The sequence below is a fragment of the Gymnoscopelus braueri genome (assembly GCF_963280865.1).
Source record: "Gymnoscopelus braueri genome assembly, chromosome: 2".
In the NCBI taxonomy this organism is placed as follows: Eukaryota; Metazoa; Chordata; class Actinopteri; order Myctophiformes; family Myctophidae; genus Gymnoscopelus; species Gymnoscopelus braueri.
In genome coordinates this window covers 3,841,180-3,858,029 of record NC_137604.1, presented here as the reverse complement: position 1 = coordinate 3,858,029, position 16,850 = coordinate 3,841,180, and the positions used below count along the sequence as shown (strand labels likewise).

Sequence of the window (16,850 nt, the reverse complement as noted above, 5' to 3'; positions counted from 1 at the left end):
GTGCCTAACATCACTAGAAGGTACAGAGAGTACAGGGTGCTACACATCACTCAGGGTCCCCACACATTTTTAGCAATGAATTTCCAAAACTTTTCCAGAATATTTAGCCCAATTTCCAGGCCTATATAACAATCATTCAGCGCAATAATGTGTCTCTTACTCCTATGTACAATGCCCAAAGATAGGCAGTGTAGCAAAAATAAAGCATAGAATGGTACAATTCCATTCAAAATTTCGTGCAAAATTAGGGCAACACAATTGAGACATACATTAGGCTGCCATCACACAGCCCGTTCGGCGAAAAACTACTTATGTTACATATTTCGTGTAATGTTATACATGTTTATGAAAATGTTTTGTGTTAACAAAATCAATAGCCAAAAACAATGCATAGCCAAATATTTTTTCCAGGACCCTTGATAAATTCCAGGACCTTAGATCAATTCCAAACCTTTTCCAGTACTGGATTTTTTAAATTTCTATTTCAAAATATTTCCAGGAATTTCATGACCGTGGGGACCCTGCATCACTAGAAGGTACAGAGAGTACAGGGTGCCTAACATCACTAGAAGGTACAGAGAGTACAGGGTGCCTAACATCACTAGAAGGTACAGAGAGTACAGGGTGCCTAACATCACTAGAAGGTACAGAGAGTACAGGGTGCCTAACATCACTAGAAGGTACAGAGCGTACAGGGTGCCTAACATCACTAGAAGGTACAGAGCGTACAGGGTGCCTAACATCACTAGAAGGTACAGAGCGTACAGGGTGCCTAACATCACTAGAAGGTACAGAGAGTACAGGGTGCCTAACATCACTAGAAGGTACAGAGCGTACAGGGTGCCTAACATCACTAGAAGGTACAGAGCGTACAGGGTGCCTAACATCACTAGAAGGTACAGAGCGTACAGGGTGCCTAACATCACTAGAAGGTACAGAGAGTACAGGGTGTCTAACATCACTAGAAGGTACAGAGCGTACAGGGTGTCTAACATCACTAGAAGGTACAGAGAGTACAGGGTGCCTAACATCACTAGAAGGTACAGAGAGTACAGGGTGCCTAACATCACTAGAAGGTACAGAGAGTACAGGGTGCCTAACATCACTAGAAGGTACAGAGAGTACAGGGTGCCTAACATCACTAGAAGGTACAGAGCGTACAGGGTGCCTAACATCACTAGAAGGTACAGAGAGTACAGGGTGCCTAACATCACTAGAAGGTACAGAGAGTACAGGGTGCCTAACATCACTAGAAGGTACAGAGAGTACAGGGTGCCTAACATCACTAGAAGGTACAGAGCGTACAGGGTGCCTAACATCACTAGAAGGTACAGAGAGTACAGGGTGCCTAACATCACTAGAAGGTACAGAGAGTACAGGGTGCCTAACATCACTAGAAGGTACAGAGAGTACAGGGTGTCTAACATCACTAGAAGGTACAGAGAGTACAGGGTGCTACACATCACTAGAAGGTACAGAGAGTACAGGGTGCCTAACATCACTAGAAGGTACAGAGAGTACAGGGTGCTACACATCACTAGAAGGTACAGAGAGTACAGGGTGTCTAACATCACTAGAAGGTACAGAGAGTACAGGGTGCCTAACATCACTAGAAGGTACAGAGAGTACAGGGTGCCTAACATCACTAGAAGGTACAGAGAGTACAGGGTGTCTAACATCACTAGAAGGTACAGAGAGTACAGGGTGTCTAACATCACTAGAAGGTACAGAGAGTACAGGGTGCTACACATCACTAGAAGGTACAGAGAGTACAGGGTGTCTAACATCACTAGAAGGTACAGAGAGTACAGGGTGCTACACATCACTAGAAGGTACAGAGAGTACAGGGTGTCTAACATCACTAGAAGGTACAGAGAGTACAGGGTGTCTAACATCACTAGAAGGTACAGAGAGTACAGGGTGTCTAACATCACTAGAAGGTACAGAGAGTACAGGGTGTCTAACATCACTAGAAGGTACAGAGAGTACAGGGTGCTACACATCACTAGAAGGTACAGAGAGTACAGGGTGCTACACATCACTAGAAGGTACAGAGAGTACAGGGTGCCTAACATCACTAGAAGGTACAGAGAGTACAGGGTGCTACACATCACTAGAAGGTACAGAGAGTACAGGGTGCTACACATCACTAGAAGGTACAGAGAGTACAGGGTGCCTAACATCACTAGAAGGTACAGAGAGTACAGGGTGTCTAACATCACTAGAAGGTACAGAGAGTACAGGGTGTCTAACATCACTAGAAGGTACAGAGAGTACAGGGTGTCTAACATCACTAGAAGGTACAGAGAGTACAGGGTGTCTAACATCACTAGAAGGTACAGAGAGTACAGGGTGTCTAACATCACTAGAAGGTACAGAGAGTACAGGGTGTCTAACATCACTAGAAGGTACAGAGAGTACAGGGTGTCTAACATCACTAGAAGGTACAGAGAGTACAGGGTGCCTAACATCACTAGAAGGTACAGAGAGTACAGGGTGTCTAACATCACTAGAAGGTACAGAGAGTACAGGGTGTCTAACATCACTAGAAGGTACAGAGAGTACAGGGTGTCTAACATCACTAGAAGGTACAGAGAGTACAGGGTGTCTAACATCACTAGAAGGTACAGAGAGTACAGGGTGTCTAACATCACTAGAAGGTACAGAGAGTACAGGGTGTCTAACATCACTAGAAGGTACAGAGCGTACAGGGTGCCTAACATCACTAGAAGGTACAGAGAGTACAGGGTGCCTAACATCACTAGAAGGTACAGAGAGTACAGGGTGTCTAACATCACTAGAAGGTACAGAGCGTACAGGGTGCCTAACATCACTAGAAGGTACAGAGCGTACAGGGTGTCTAACATCACTAGAAGGTACAGAGAGTACAGGGTGCCTAACATCACTAGAAGGTACAGAGAGTACAGGGTGCCTAACATCACTAGAAGGTACAGAGAGTACAGGGTGCCTAACATCACTAGAAGGTACAGAGCGTACAGGGTGCCTAACATCATAGTATCGGTCTTGTTTTAAAGGGATTTATAACGGTGGTTCTCAAACTTTTCAGGCCACGACCTCCCAAAATAATCATAAATAATTGAACTGGGACCAGTGGTGTGTTCTATAGGTTTGTTTTTTGGAGGTACGTATACGATAATCATTCCCTGCACGACATGCGCGTGGTCGTGGGTTTACGCTGGCGCGTTGTCAATGGAGGAAATATAGTAAATCTATGGCAGAGGAGTTGGATCCTAAAAAGGTCAAAAGGTTAATTGAACAGAACAAAGCTTAGTTACTTACTCTTCGTGTCGCAGGTCGTTGATGCTTCTGTCCAATGAGATCATGTCGCTGGCCACCATGTTGAAGCCAAACTCCTTGATGGTGGCCTGGTGGGCACACAGACAGACAGGGGGACAGGAGTTACTCACACTAATAAATACACTTCATCCACCGTTACAAATATATGTAGAAACCTCTTATCTCCATATTTTTACTTTTTGAGTTTTTTCGTAAATTAACATTCTGGGGTCTTCAACAGGGGGTCCGGGACCCCTAGGGGGTCCTCAGAGCTACTAAAGGGGGTCTGCCAAATCTTTGTGTGAAAGGATGTTTTTTTATTACATTAACCACTTGTCCTGGTTAATCCTTTTCTGAGGGGAACATTAGCCGAAAATAGCAGATCTACAAGCTCACAACGCCTCGCGCTGCGAGGCGTTGTGAGCTTGTAGATCGGCTATTTTCGGCAAAGAGGTGTTTGGTGTATAGAGGGGAAAAGGAGCAGACTAAGTACAGAGGGAAACACTGATGATAGTGCTGTCATCTATGAAAACCTTTAATCTAAGACACAATTTTATACAATATGTAGTGTGGGGGGGGGGGGGGGGGTCCGTGCTTCATCTCTCTCTCAGCTAAGGGGTCCATGGGGGGCCAAACGTTGAAGACCCCTGCCCTACTTGATCATTCATACTACAGCGTCACACAAAAGCATCAAAAGTAGCAGATCCACAATATGCTGCTTTTGATGTTTTTGAATTTGAATCCTGAGTGAAAAGTAACAGTTTTGGAACATAATGAGGTTTCTGTCTGACAGAGACCATGTGATCAAATTGAAATAGTCCAAAAATAATAAACTCTCAATAAACAGTTAAGCAGTCAAAAACATTTTACAATTGTTCCAAAATGCATGTCAAGTAAACGAGATACATCACTTCCTGTCTATGTGATCCTTTCAAAATAAAATGCTAAAAATACAAGTTAATTATTCATGATATGTATAGATGGGAAGCTTTTACTAAAATATTCTAAATACAATGGATTTAGACTAGCTAAATCAACATGACACATTCTATGATTAAATTAGTGGGGGGGGGGGATGAAAGAAGTGAACAAAAACACGTTGTGGACTTTATCACTTTTGTACTTTATCCTTTCTTCATTTGTATTTTTTATAAAATAGTGAAAATAGCTAATCTACAAGCTCACAACACGGTGAATCGCAAAAACGTTGTGAGCTTACTGATCTGCTATTTTCACACTCTATGATGAAAATGGAGATACAAGGTTCCTGCCCGACAGCAACAATATAAAACATAAAACCAATTAACAGGGTAAGTTTATTTTTTTTTCCGATTGTTTGATCAATAAAAGAAAGCAATCGATAGAACAATCAATCAATGATGCACTATCACATGATACATAATTGATATACGTGGCAGCCCCCCCCCCCCCCCCCCCTACCTGGGCAGCCTCTTTGTACTCGACCCCGAGGATGAAAGGCTTGGCCCCCTCCCCGGGACCCCCGGGGACCCCCGGAGGCTCGGGCTCCTGGGGCTCGAAGTTTCCCAGGACGCCTTGCTTCAGCGTGGGGTTGGTGTAGGGGTTGGCGTGGGGCTTGAAGGTCACGTACTGATGGGCCATCACCTGCTGCTGGCCCGGGTTCTGGACGGGCTGGTGGGGGTGGTCTGCCTTTCCTGGAGACACAGGACAAGACATAGAAAGTAATGTTTTATTAACTCTTTGACTGCCCCGGACGGGAATTCCCGTCCGATGGCTCTATGGCTATCATGGCCAATGACGGAATGACGAAAATATGAAAAAAAAATTTTTTATTTTTTTGGGTTTATCTCAAAGGAACTAGGAGATAACGCTTTCCAAAAAATTGCTGCTCCATTCACTTCAATGTTAAAAAACAAACAGAGGAAAAATGCACCTTTTTCCTGGCACTGGGACGACACAGTCTGAAATAAGTCTGGCAGTGAAAGAGTTAATGATTTAACTCATACATGGGCAACTGGTGGCCTGGGGGCCACATGTGGCCCCCACCCTCACTTAATGCGGCCTGCAGGTTAATATCAGAATACTGATATGTTATTGATTTCAGCTGATATGATTACAAACATGCAAACATGACCCGCTTTAATGACTTCAGTCTGTATTAGTAGCATAATGACTAGTATTACAACTCTATTGGCTTTTTTATGTCCAATGTATTTGTATTTAAGTTCATAAAGTTAACATGAGTATAACTAAATGCATTTGAAATTAAATACAAATTGTGCTTTTCAGGATTCTAATAAAATAAACTGGCAAAAAATGATTCAGGATTCCAATTCAAAAATAGCAAAAATAGCCGATCTATAAGCTCAAAACGCGTCGCAATGCGTGTTGAGCTTGTAGATCGGCTATTTTTGCTACTTTTGTGTGACATAGAAAGTTAAAATACGGAGACAAGACGTGTCTGCCCGACAGTATATGCAATGTGGCCCTCAGTCTGGAGTGAGTGTGGAAATATAGTGGCCCTCTGCATCATCAAAGTTGCATCACCCCTGATTTAACTCATTAACACATCGACCGCCAGAGGTTAATCTCATAATGTACTCACCAGTGCCAAGGTGTTATTGTTGTTTTTTTGTTTTTTTCATGTCGCCATAGATCTTGTTAAAATCCTTAAGATTGAGCCGTACACGGTCTGTTTACATCGGCGACATCTCACTGTATCACGTGTCAAACGGGGCATCCATGTTGTAGTTAGAGCGGATTACGTTAAACAGTGAAATGCGAGGAGAAAAAACTACAGGAAGAGAATTGAGTTTCAGTTTCGTCTGTAGAACGAGGGCGGACGTGATCGTCAAAACCGGATCCCAAATAATTCTGTTTCCGGTCATCAAACCGGAAACGGAAGTGGATCAAAAAAATTCCGAAAGTGCACATGGAAAATTTTAGCGCGAAAAGACCGTGGACCGTAGGGCTACGGTCTCGGCGCTTAACAGTTGGATTTAACGGACCGTAGGACTACGTTCTTGGCGGTTAATGTGTTAAGACCGGGAATCATTTTAGATTTCTTTGGCTATTCAAAAATAGCAGATCTACAAGCTCGTAGCGCGGCACCGAGTGCTGCGCTACGTTGTTTGTCCAAGCAAATGAGTCACACCCTGAAGAGGAAATTTTTGAACCCGCTTGTGTTTCAACACAGCACTTCTATTGCCTATATACATGGGTCTATTCTTCCAACAGGGGGTCCGGGACCCCTATAGGGGTCCTCAGGGTTAGTACCAAATCTTTATGTGATAGGAACTTCTTTATTTACATGAACCACTTGAACCCTAGCGTCCCTATTCTGGGGGGAACATTTGCCGGAAATAGCCGCCTTAGCCCTTTATCCCTAAACTTTTTTGCAATTTTTTACTGTTTTGAAAAAACATTTTAAAAGTAGTTAAAATAGCCGATCTACAAGCTCACAACGTGCCGATGTAGATTGGCTAGTTGGACTACCGTATGTTTTTCAAAATAGTAAAATATGGCTAATAGGCCAAAACAGAAACATAGTGTTGTATGTATGATGTTCCAATATTCCAATGCCAAAAAAACACAATTAAATAATGTATCCGCTATTATTTGTCTGGCAATTAAATGGCAACCAAAATGTCATGCATGGTCACAGCACTGACTGTGACTGTCACTAAAAGAAAGAAAGAAAAGCTAGAACAAATATCTTAATGAATTATAAATGAATAAATAAATAAATACAATATTGTTGCAGAAACCTTTTCATGTTCTTTTTTTTCTAAATGAATCCCCTACTTCATCATCACACAATTGTGCGGCACAAACATGGTGGAAATAGCTGATCTCCAAGCTCACAACGTGTCGCTTGTAGATTGGATATTTTCACAATTTTAAAACTGCCAGGGTTTTTCAAAAATAGTACTCAAAAACCGCCAGCAGTTTACATGGTAAAACATAGGAAAAATGATATTTATTTCTCCGTTTATTTTTTAACATTGAAGTGAATGGAGCAGCAACTTTTAGGAAAATGTTATCTCCTGGTTCTTTGTGAAGAACGGAAAAACGGGAAAAAATTAAGCAAAAAAAACGTTTTTTATTTATGGCAGGCAGAGAGTAAACACATTGAGTGCCAGGGTTTTTTTTAAACAGGGTACTCACAGTGCCTGGATTTCTAACCATTTTTGAACCTTTTTCAAGTAGTCACAAAATATTTTCAGTGATCACCGTCCTCACGGTGATCCCCTCATTACACACACAGGGGTCTCGTACAATTGGGGGAAAAAAATTAAAACATTAGGTAATCCGTTCCATAGTTGCAGCCAGTTGAAAATAGTCGAAAATAGTCAAAAATACATAATAAAAAAAAAATGTACACAGGAGGCGAGATACAGGCTTTTGAAGTCATAAGTTAACCAGGAAGTGGATTGGAGTCTAAATCTTCGAAAAATGATATCTCCTGGTGCTGTGAAGGAAAAAAAAAGAATACTTTTTTTTTTAAAAACGTTTTTGGCACTCAATGTGTAAAAAAAGGAATGGTTTCTATACAAGGTTTCAACCCAACAACCTTTTTTATTTGCGCGTGTTCTTCTCACCATGTTTGAGTCTGATGGAGTTGAGGTCCACCTCCACCCCTTCCACACGGGGCCAGGGGACCACCGGCTTAAACTGGTCCACGGGGTCCCTCCCTGGCAGCAGACTGTCACCCTGTAGGCGGGGTGGGGGGGGGGGGGACAAGACAAGGGACACTTTAATTTAAAGTGGACATGAGGGCTGACACGGTGGCATTTAGAGCAGTGGTTCACAAACTTTTTTACCTCGAGACCCAAAACAGAAATGTGACGTCTCCCCGGGACCCAAACTAGTGAAAATAGCTGAGTTGTGAGCTTGCAGATCAGCTATTTTCACTAATTCTCTAAAATTGTTTCTTCTTTTTTTTTAATCTCATTTATGAAATGTCTTTTTTAAAGGTAGGGTAAGTGATATTTTTTGGTACTTTTTTGTTTTTGTGTTAAATAGGTTAAAGTAGTATATTCTGCTAGTAATCGTTGCTACAGAGTGTGTGTTGGGTCACAGGGGTCTCTCCAGCTCTTTAGTAAACACAATATAGTACATGTTCAGGTAGGTGACAACATTTAAGCCAATCAGGAGAGAGCACTGAAAATGCATTTTCTGTTTTATAAAGAGCTGGAGAGACATGGGAGACTCCTTTTACTGAACAAACACTCTATAGCAACGAGTACTATCAGGATATAGAGCTATTTAACACTACCACACCACAACCCAATCTTAATGGGTTGCAAATCATGCGATCATAGGCTCAATGAACTCCCTTTGGTTGAAGCAGATCGCCCACACACATCATACATGTTGGTTAAAAACAGTCCATCGTAAAACACAATAAATGTCCACCAGGATTTTGATAAAGTTCAAAAGTTGGGGGTCAATAAAAGCGCTCCTTCACTCAAACACTTAGGATTTACACTTAGTCCCTTAGTCACACCAGGAAAATAGGTGATCTACATTAGTGGCTTTTTCATGCCAAGGACCCCTAAATTGATATACATTTGGCCGCGGACCCCCATTTGAAAATGTTTTGTGCCAGGGACCCCCAGAAGCAAATATATCAGTTAATTTTCTCTTTAAAAAAAATATAAATGTTCAAAGATATGCTACACTTTTTCAATGTTTTTTTCAAAAATGGCAGATCTACAAGCTCATAGCGCGGCACTCTGGGACGCGCTATGAGCTTGTAGATCTGCTATTTTTGAATAGCCAAAGTGTAAAATGATTGTGACGCTATGTTAACTCATTTAGCTGGGGACCCCCTGGTACTCCCTCAAGGACCACTGGTGGTCCCCGGACCACTGGTTGAAAACCACTGATCTACGTTACAACATTGATTCTCAAAGTGGGGTCCGCGGACCCCCAGCTGAAGTCGGTAATACAGCGTCACAATCATTTGAACCACTTTAAACATATTTTATACTTAATCTATTCAAAAATAGAAGATCTACAAGCTCATAGCGTGTCACTTCGTGCCACGCTATGAGCTTGTAGATCTCCTATTCGTTTTAAATCGTGAACATTTTGTGCAACTCTTTTAAATCTCTGCCTCTGGAGGTAGCTGGCACAAAATATTTTTGAGATGGGGGTCCCCAGACAAATATATATCATTTTGGGGGTCCTTGACATAAATATGTTTGAGAACCACTGATCTGCAAGCTCACGACCCAGTGTTCTCAGTGGCCCACTACTGGTTGCCTAATTTAAGTAGGTAGGGGTCTTCAACAGGGGGTCCGGGGCCCCTAGGGGGTCCTCAGAGTTACTACAGGGGGGCGGCCAAATCTTTTTGTATTTTTTATTATTATATATATATATTTCTTTTTTTACATTAAACTAGCATACCTATTATGAGGGGGAAATTTGCCGTAAATAGCAGAGCTTGTAGATCGGCTATTTTCGGCAAAGTAGGTTTGGTGAAGAGGGGAAAAAAGAGCAGACCAAGTACAGAGCCAAAGGTCAAGTTTACAAAGTATTGAGGGTTTAAGTGGTTAAATCAGACCCAGAGAGAGAGTGAGTGTTACGACACACTTTGATCTCATCGCAAAGCGGGCCTCTATGCAGGGGCGGCGTTACGCGGGGGCTTCGGTGGCTATAGCCACCAATGTTTAATCCAAAGCCACCAATAAATAAAAAGAAAAGGAAAATAAAAAGATTTTCATTTTTTATTTTTTAGAATTATATATCTATAACCCTAACCTAACCCTACCCCTAACCCTAAAACCGAAATAAAGTAACAAAAAATTGTGGAAAAAGGTACCCAAATCCGCCCTGAAACCGAAAATGTTCGCGCGCGCACGTGCATGTGTCCGTTGCCTGGGGGGCTAAGCCCCCACCCTAGTAGAGACCTAGCACCGCATCTGCCTCTATGGGCTGTAAGTTCCAAACATTGGAAGTTCCTCATTGAGATAGAACGAGCATTTCCGCATTCCGTCTCCGCATTCTAACTATGGGAGTCAACGGCAACGCTAGTGTCGTCACTCTCATATTAGATCACACTGGGGAGGTCTAGGGTTATTTCAAATAAATAATAATGTTTGGTCTTAACACGATGCTTAACCCATGACATACATACTCATGTACACTATATGTTACACAGTGTTTATGTACTCCTTTTAACATAGAACATCACTTGTGCCTTTTTTTAATTTCTTTATTATTATATAAGATGGTGTTTGGCAACATATGTGTCTATTGTTTGTCTTTAGTTTTGTGTGTTGTTTTGTTCATGAAAAATGAATAAAATGTGAAAGGGTTAGTGGAAAAAAAAGAAAAAAAGATCACACTGGGTTAAATGTCTGAAAATAAACACCAACATCCAACACATTAATAGAAACGATAACGTGTAAACAAACTTTAGGCTATTTGTAACTCTATAAATGCAACAAAATAGACCTGTAGGCTACGGGTTCATTTGGTTCCATTTTCCACACTCAAGAAGAGTTCGACTCATTTACAGTATCAGTATTTGACAGCTGCACCACGGAAAACATAGCCTGTGGAAGTACAGTGTGATTTATACCTCTATTATAACAAAGCATTGCATTACATTATGTACTGTGTCAACACTATGTTAAACACTGAGCAAACACCACCAGGCACCATGCATGTTTGCTGTGGCATCCGTGTGTTACACCCACAACCGTGACCTGTAGATTTATGTCCCGCAGTGGTGGGAAAAGTACTCAAATGTTTTACTCGAGTAAAAGTATCAATACTGCAATGTAGAAATAGTAATACTCTGTTACGAGTAACAGTCCGGAATTAAAACTTTACTTTGCATAAAAGTACAAAAGGTATTGGTATCAAAATGTACTTAAAGTACCAAAAGTAATAGAACCCATAATGCAGAATGTCCCGTGTCCCAAGTTTTCAAATAAAATGTATAATAATCTTCTGAAAATAGCAGATCTACAAGCTCACTATGCGTCGCATGGTGAGCTTGTAGATCTGCTATTTTCAAATGGCCGAAAAGTAAAAGGGCTGAAGTGGTTAATGTATGTTTTGTAATAATAATCAAAATCTACAAAGTAACTAGTAACTAAAGCTGTCAAATAATTGTAGTGGAGTAAAGGTACAATAATTGCCTCTGAGATGTAGTGGAGTCGAAGTAAAAGTACAGAAATTTGGAAATACTCCAGTAGAGTAAAAATACCATTTTGTTTTTACTTAGGTACAGTACTGGAGTAAATGTACTTAGTTACTTTACACCACTGGGGGTCCCCACAATATTCAGGAGGGTCCCCCAGATGCCAGTGAAGTGACATTTTAAGGACTTGTAAGACCTTTTTAATTATACCTCTAAAGAAAAAATATACAAGCTCGTAGCGAAAGAATATACAAGCTCGTTGCGCCAGCTTGTAGATCTGCTGTTTTTGAAAGAATCTTGAAAATGTGTGCAAATCTTTAAATATATATATTTTTAAAAGGCAACCATTTTGAACTCAAATATTTGCTTTTGGGGGTCCCTGGCACAACATATTTTCAGGTGGGGGTCCGCGGCCAAGTGTATATCAATTTAGGGGTCCTTGGCATGAAAAAGGTTGAAAACCACTGCACTAGAGTAGACTATTTAAAAAATTGTCCCCCTAGTGGTCACATAATTCGATAGGGCCACCGATGTCGACGCAACAGCGGTGGCTCGAGCCATGTCGGCTGACGCGCTGTGATGACGTCATATGCGGATATGAATCCTGGAGATGTTACAGTCTGTGAATGCTGCTTAACAACAACTAAAATACACACATGATAACATTAAGTTAACTATTAATATACATTATATTTATCTCAGTGGGAAAGAAAAACCTTATCTCCTCATTCAATGGCTATGGATACCAGTGGTGTAAAGTAACTAAGTACTTTACTCAAGTACTGTACTTATAAGAACAATTTTTAGGTATTTTTTTTCTTCACTGGAGTATTTCAAATGTTTGAATTACTTCTCCTCCACTACAGCTCAGAGGCAAAATGTTGCACTTTTACTCCCCTACAATTATTTAAAAACTTTAGTTACTACAGTAGTTACTTTGTAGATGTTGATTATTATTACATAACTGCGATAATAACTGTGGTTAACATACATTAACCACATTCAGCCCTATATACATTTCGGCCATTTGAAAATAGCAGATAGATCTGCTAGAAGCTCACAATGGGCGTGTAGATCTTGTAGATCTGCTGTTTCAAAAGATTTGTATACATTTCATACATTTATAAAAAACTTGTGAGACATTCTGCATAATAAGTACTTTTACTTTTGGTACTTAAAAGTACATTTTGATACCAGTACTTGTGTACTTTTAATCAAGTGCATTTTGAATTCCGGACTATTAACAGAACATTTCTACATGGCATAGTATTGATACTTTTACTCAAGTAAAAAAAAGATTGAGTACTTTTTCCACCAATGATGAATACCCACCACTTCTCCATGACAACCACCCTGCTTCTGTTTATCCAGAGAAGCTAATTAATCATAATGTGATCATAATAACTACAATGGGATCTATCATTACAGTGAATCTGTAATGTTGTGTTTGGTATGATCAGAGCTCATCTACAGCTCACACCGTCCAACCTGATCACATTTACTCTCCACACATCCATCTGATCCATTTGGCAATAATCCATCATCGAGTAAAATCGATATGTTATGATGTTGATACAAACGATATTCGATGGGTTTGGGGGGTACACCAGACCCCCAAAAATACCACTTTACATCTAAAACTGAACAACAACATGTACAGTTTAGATTTGCTGGATCAATCTTTTTGCCTATGTACCAGCAGCATATGATCGATTTATCGATCAATCGACGACGATATATCGACACGATTGATCGATAAATCGATCATATGCAGGTACATAGGTGAAACATAAGAAAAGGTTAGTTTGAATGTGACGGTGTGGTGGTGGTGGTGACCATCTAGCCTTGGATCAAGACTAGCCATGGTTCAACATGACGCTCGTCCACCACACGCGTCATGGAAGCACTTGTTCCTGGTTTGAGAACGTTTTACATTTATAACCCGTACATCTACATAAACGTTCAGATTTCAAATATAAAGTGCTGACCCCACGGCCACGGATGTAGCAAGTTAAAACGCCCGGGTATAAGTACCCGTTGCATCCATATTGTTCAATAAAAAGCATTTTAATCCGATCGGCGGCCATTTCCTATTTCTATTTATTTGGTGTATATATGCATTACACCTCCCAACCGATAGGGGCGCGTAGTTGAAAGCATATGGATAAAATTCGGAGAAAATGGCCACCAATCGGATTAAAAAGCTTTTTATTGAACAATACGGAAGACACGGGCACTTAGACCCGGGCGCTTTAACTCGTAACATCCGTGGCCGTGGGGTCAGCACTTTATATTTGAAATCTGAACGTTTATGTAGATGTACCGGTTGTAAATGTAAAAACACTCTCAAACCCCGGAACAAGTGGTTCCATGACTGTCATGATATGACAGTCATGGAACCAGTCATATATGTATTTTCTATCGATTTTGACATTTGTATATCTTCGAAAGTAAAAGTCAGACTCGATCAAATACATCTATGATAAGTCTTGATCAAAGGCTAGTGGTGATCCATCCATAGCACTCACCGGTTTGTGTTTAAAGGGGTCCTCCTCGCCGGGTCTGGGGGACAGGGAGCTCCACAGCAGCACCAGACCCAGGAATGTGGCGATCACCGTCAAACTGCGTAAAACAAAGCCCACTTTCAGCCTCATGCTGGAGGATCAGGACGTGTGAAGTGTGTCCTGGAGCAATCTGGAGTGTTTTATGTTTAATCTGACACACACATACACACACACACACTCTCTCCCAGACACACACACATACACACACGCTTGCTTGCGCGCACACACAGGCTGCCCAGGCTGGTAGACTACTACACACAGTGGATCGATGGGTGTACCGCCTCGAAGTGTTCCCACCCACAGTCAGTGACCCCGGACACCAGGCAGGAGCCGGGTGGATGTGACTTCCACTGGAGGACTTCAAAATAAGAGGCGATGCTCCTTGACATTTTATTATTTAATCCATACAACAAGAACTGGAAATGTAACTAGAAACAAGGCAAGGGGAACAAATTAAATGATAGCAGCTTATTGCGGTAAGCTAAAGTTTAGCTTAAGTTTAGCTGCTAAACGATACAAACGGCAGTATTAAATAACTGCAACTTCTTTGAACACTGTTTCAGAGACATAGCGAATTTCATCCTGTTTTTTTTTTTTTTTTTAACTCATTCAAACCCTAGCTGGAACGCATCTGTGTAACCACTTTAACCATTATGTTATACTTTGGCTATTCAAAAAATAGCAGATATACAAGCTCATAGCGCGGCACCGACCCTGCAATAACTTATAACCATATATAATACATTAGTGGTTCTCAAAGTGGGGTCTGGGGACCCCCAGGGGCCCTTGAGGGGCATCCAAAATCAGTTTTAACCCACTTTGACCCAAATGTACTTATTAAGTACCAAAAGTAAAAGTACTAAAATGTTTGAAAATAGCAGATCGACAAGCTCACAACTGTGAGCTTGTCGATCGGCTATTTTCAAATAGCCTAGGAATAAAATAGGGCTAAAGTGGTTAATATGTTTTATAATGTAATAATTTATATCTGCAAAGTAGGCTAACTAGTAACTTTTCAAATAATTGTAGTGGAGTAAAAGTACAATATATTCCCTCTGGGATGTAGTGGAGTAGAAGTAAAAGTACCTCAAAACTGTACAGTACTTGAGTAATGTACTTGTTTACTTTACACCACTGGTGCTATGTAATGTATTGGACTATTTATTTCTATTGTGTGTTGCAGGACCACATTGGAAGTATTTTATTAGGCTTTTATGTGTATATGCTGGGTTTAAGTTATATTGTGTTTACTCATATTTATTTTACCTAAATCAAATCATACCATACACTGCTCATATTGCCATATGCAGTGGTGTAAAGTAACTAAGTACATTTACTCAAGTACTGTACTTAAAGGGACATTTCACTTTCAAAAAAACTTTTGGTCATTTTAGCATCTACTCAGGCCTTTGTGAACCCCCCAGACAGTTTTTCAGTTGCTCGATTCAATATTTAGATATTTGATATTCATTTTATCAGACACGCCCTCTTCCTATACAAACCCATTCTAACTTCAAACTCCATTTTAACCATGTTAAATTCATTGAAAACACCCGTCCTTGGTTCTGGTGACTCACCCTGCCCTCCTAATGCATGAGGGGGCCGTGTTTTTCCGATTAGTTTTTTCATTTATTTTATTTTATTTATTTATTGTATTTTATTTTTTTCATTTTCCAAAAAAAATATTAAAAATAAATGAAAAAAGTAATTGAAAAAACACGGCCCCCTCACGTATTAGGGGGGCGGTATGAGTCACCAGAACCAAGGACGGGTGTTTTTGATGAATCTAACATGGTTAAAATACAGTTTGAAGTTACAATGGGTTTGTATAGGAAGGGGGCGTGTCTGATAAAATGAATATCAAATATCTAAATACTGAATCGAGCAACTTAGAAACTGTCTGGGGGGCTCACAAAAGCCTGAGTAGACGATAAAATGACCAATTTTTTTTTTGAAAGTGAAATATCCCTTTAAGTACACTTTTGGAGGAATGTTTACTTTACTGGAGCATTTCCCATTTTCAGTACTTTTACTTCTACTCCACTACATCTCTGAAGCAAATATTGTACTTTTACTCCACTACAATTATACGAAAACTAGTTACTTTTCAGATATGAATTATATTATAAAACATTCATTAACCACTTTAGCCCTATTTTATACCTAGGCTATTTGAAAATAGCAGATCTACAAGCTCACAATGCGTCGCATCGCGACGCTTTGTGAGCTTGTAGATCTGCTATTTTCAAACATTTTAGTACTTTTACTTTTGGTCCTTTTAAGTGCATTTTGATGCCAATACTTTTGTACTTTTACTCAAGTAAATGTTGAATTCTGGACTTTTACTTGTAACAGAGTATTTCTATATTGCAGTATTGGTACTTTTACTTATGTAAAGAATGTGAGTACATTTTCCACCACTGGCCACATATGTGACCCGTTTCCTTTCCCCCTTGAAGTAAAAGCCCTTCAGGGTGATGAAGAAGACAGGGTGATGAAGACAGGGTGATGAAGACAGGGTGATGAAGACAGGGTGATGAAGACCCCACATCACTTCCAAAACGTTAATGAAGTCCACGATCATAACATCAGAGGCAGCTCCACTAATCATGTTCAACCCAGATTTGGCTCAACAAAGGGAATGAACTCGTTCTCATGCTATTCATCAAAAATGTGGAATGCCCTACCAAAAGGAGTAAAGGAGTGTAAAACCCTACTCACTTTCAAAACTGCCCTAAAGACTGTCTAAGTCTTAACCTACCCCCCCTCCTCCTTTTTTTCTTCTTCTCTTGTACATATTTTTCACTCTTCATACCAGCAACCTGAAAGCTGATTGTATAGTAGTGTGTATA

The 16,850-nt window shown here is 40.5% G+C and overlaps 1 protein-coding gene across 5 annotated transcripts in view; it reads right to left on the bottom strand.

The window, feature by feature from the left end:
* The window catches only part of galnt7 (UDP-N-acetyl-alpha-D-galactosamine: polypeptide N-acetylgalactosaminyltransferase 7), a 550,610-nt gene extending 536,359 nt beyond the window's left edge, over window positions 1-14,251 (bottom strand). For all 5 annotated transcript variants that reach the window (XM_080415954.1, XM_080415955.1, XM_080415956.1 and 2 more), the window contains exons 1-4: window positions 13,963-14,251; window positions 7,878-7,989; window positions 4,738-4,970; window positions 3,301-3,386 (exon numbers count right to left, since the gene is read on the bottom strand). In XM_080415954.1, the coding sequence (XP_080272080.1) occupies window positions 3,301-3,386; window positions 4,738-4,970; window positions 7,878-7,989; window positions 13,963-14,088 (557 nt within the window). In that variant the 5' untranslated portion in view covers window positions 14,089-14,251. The remainder of the gene's footprint in view (window positions 1-3,300; window positions 3,387-4,737; window positions 4,971-7,877; window positions 7,990-13,962) is intronic.
* Window positions 14,252-16,850: the final 2,599 nt, after the last annotated feature.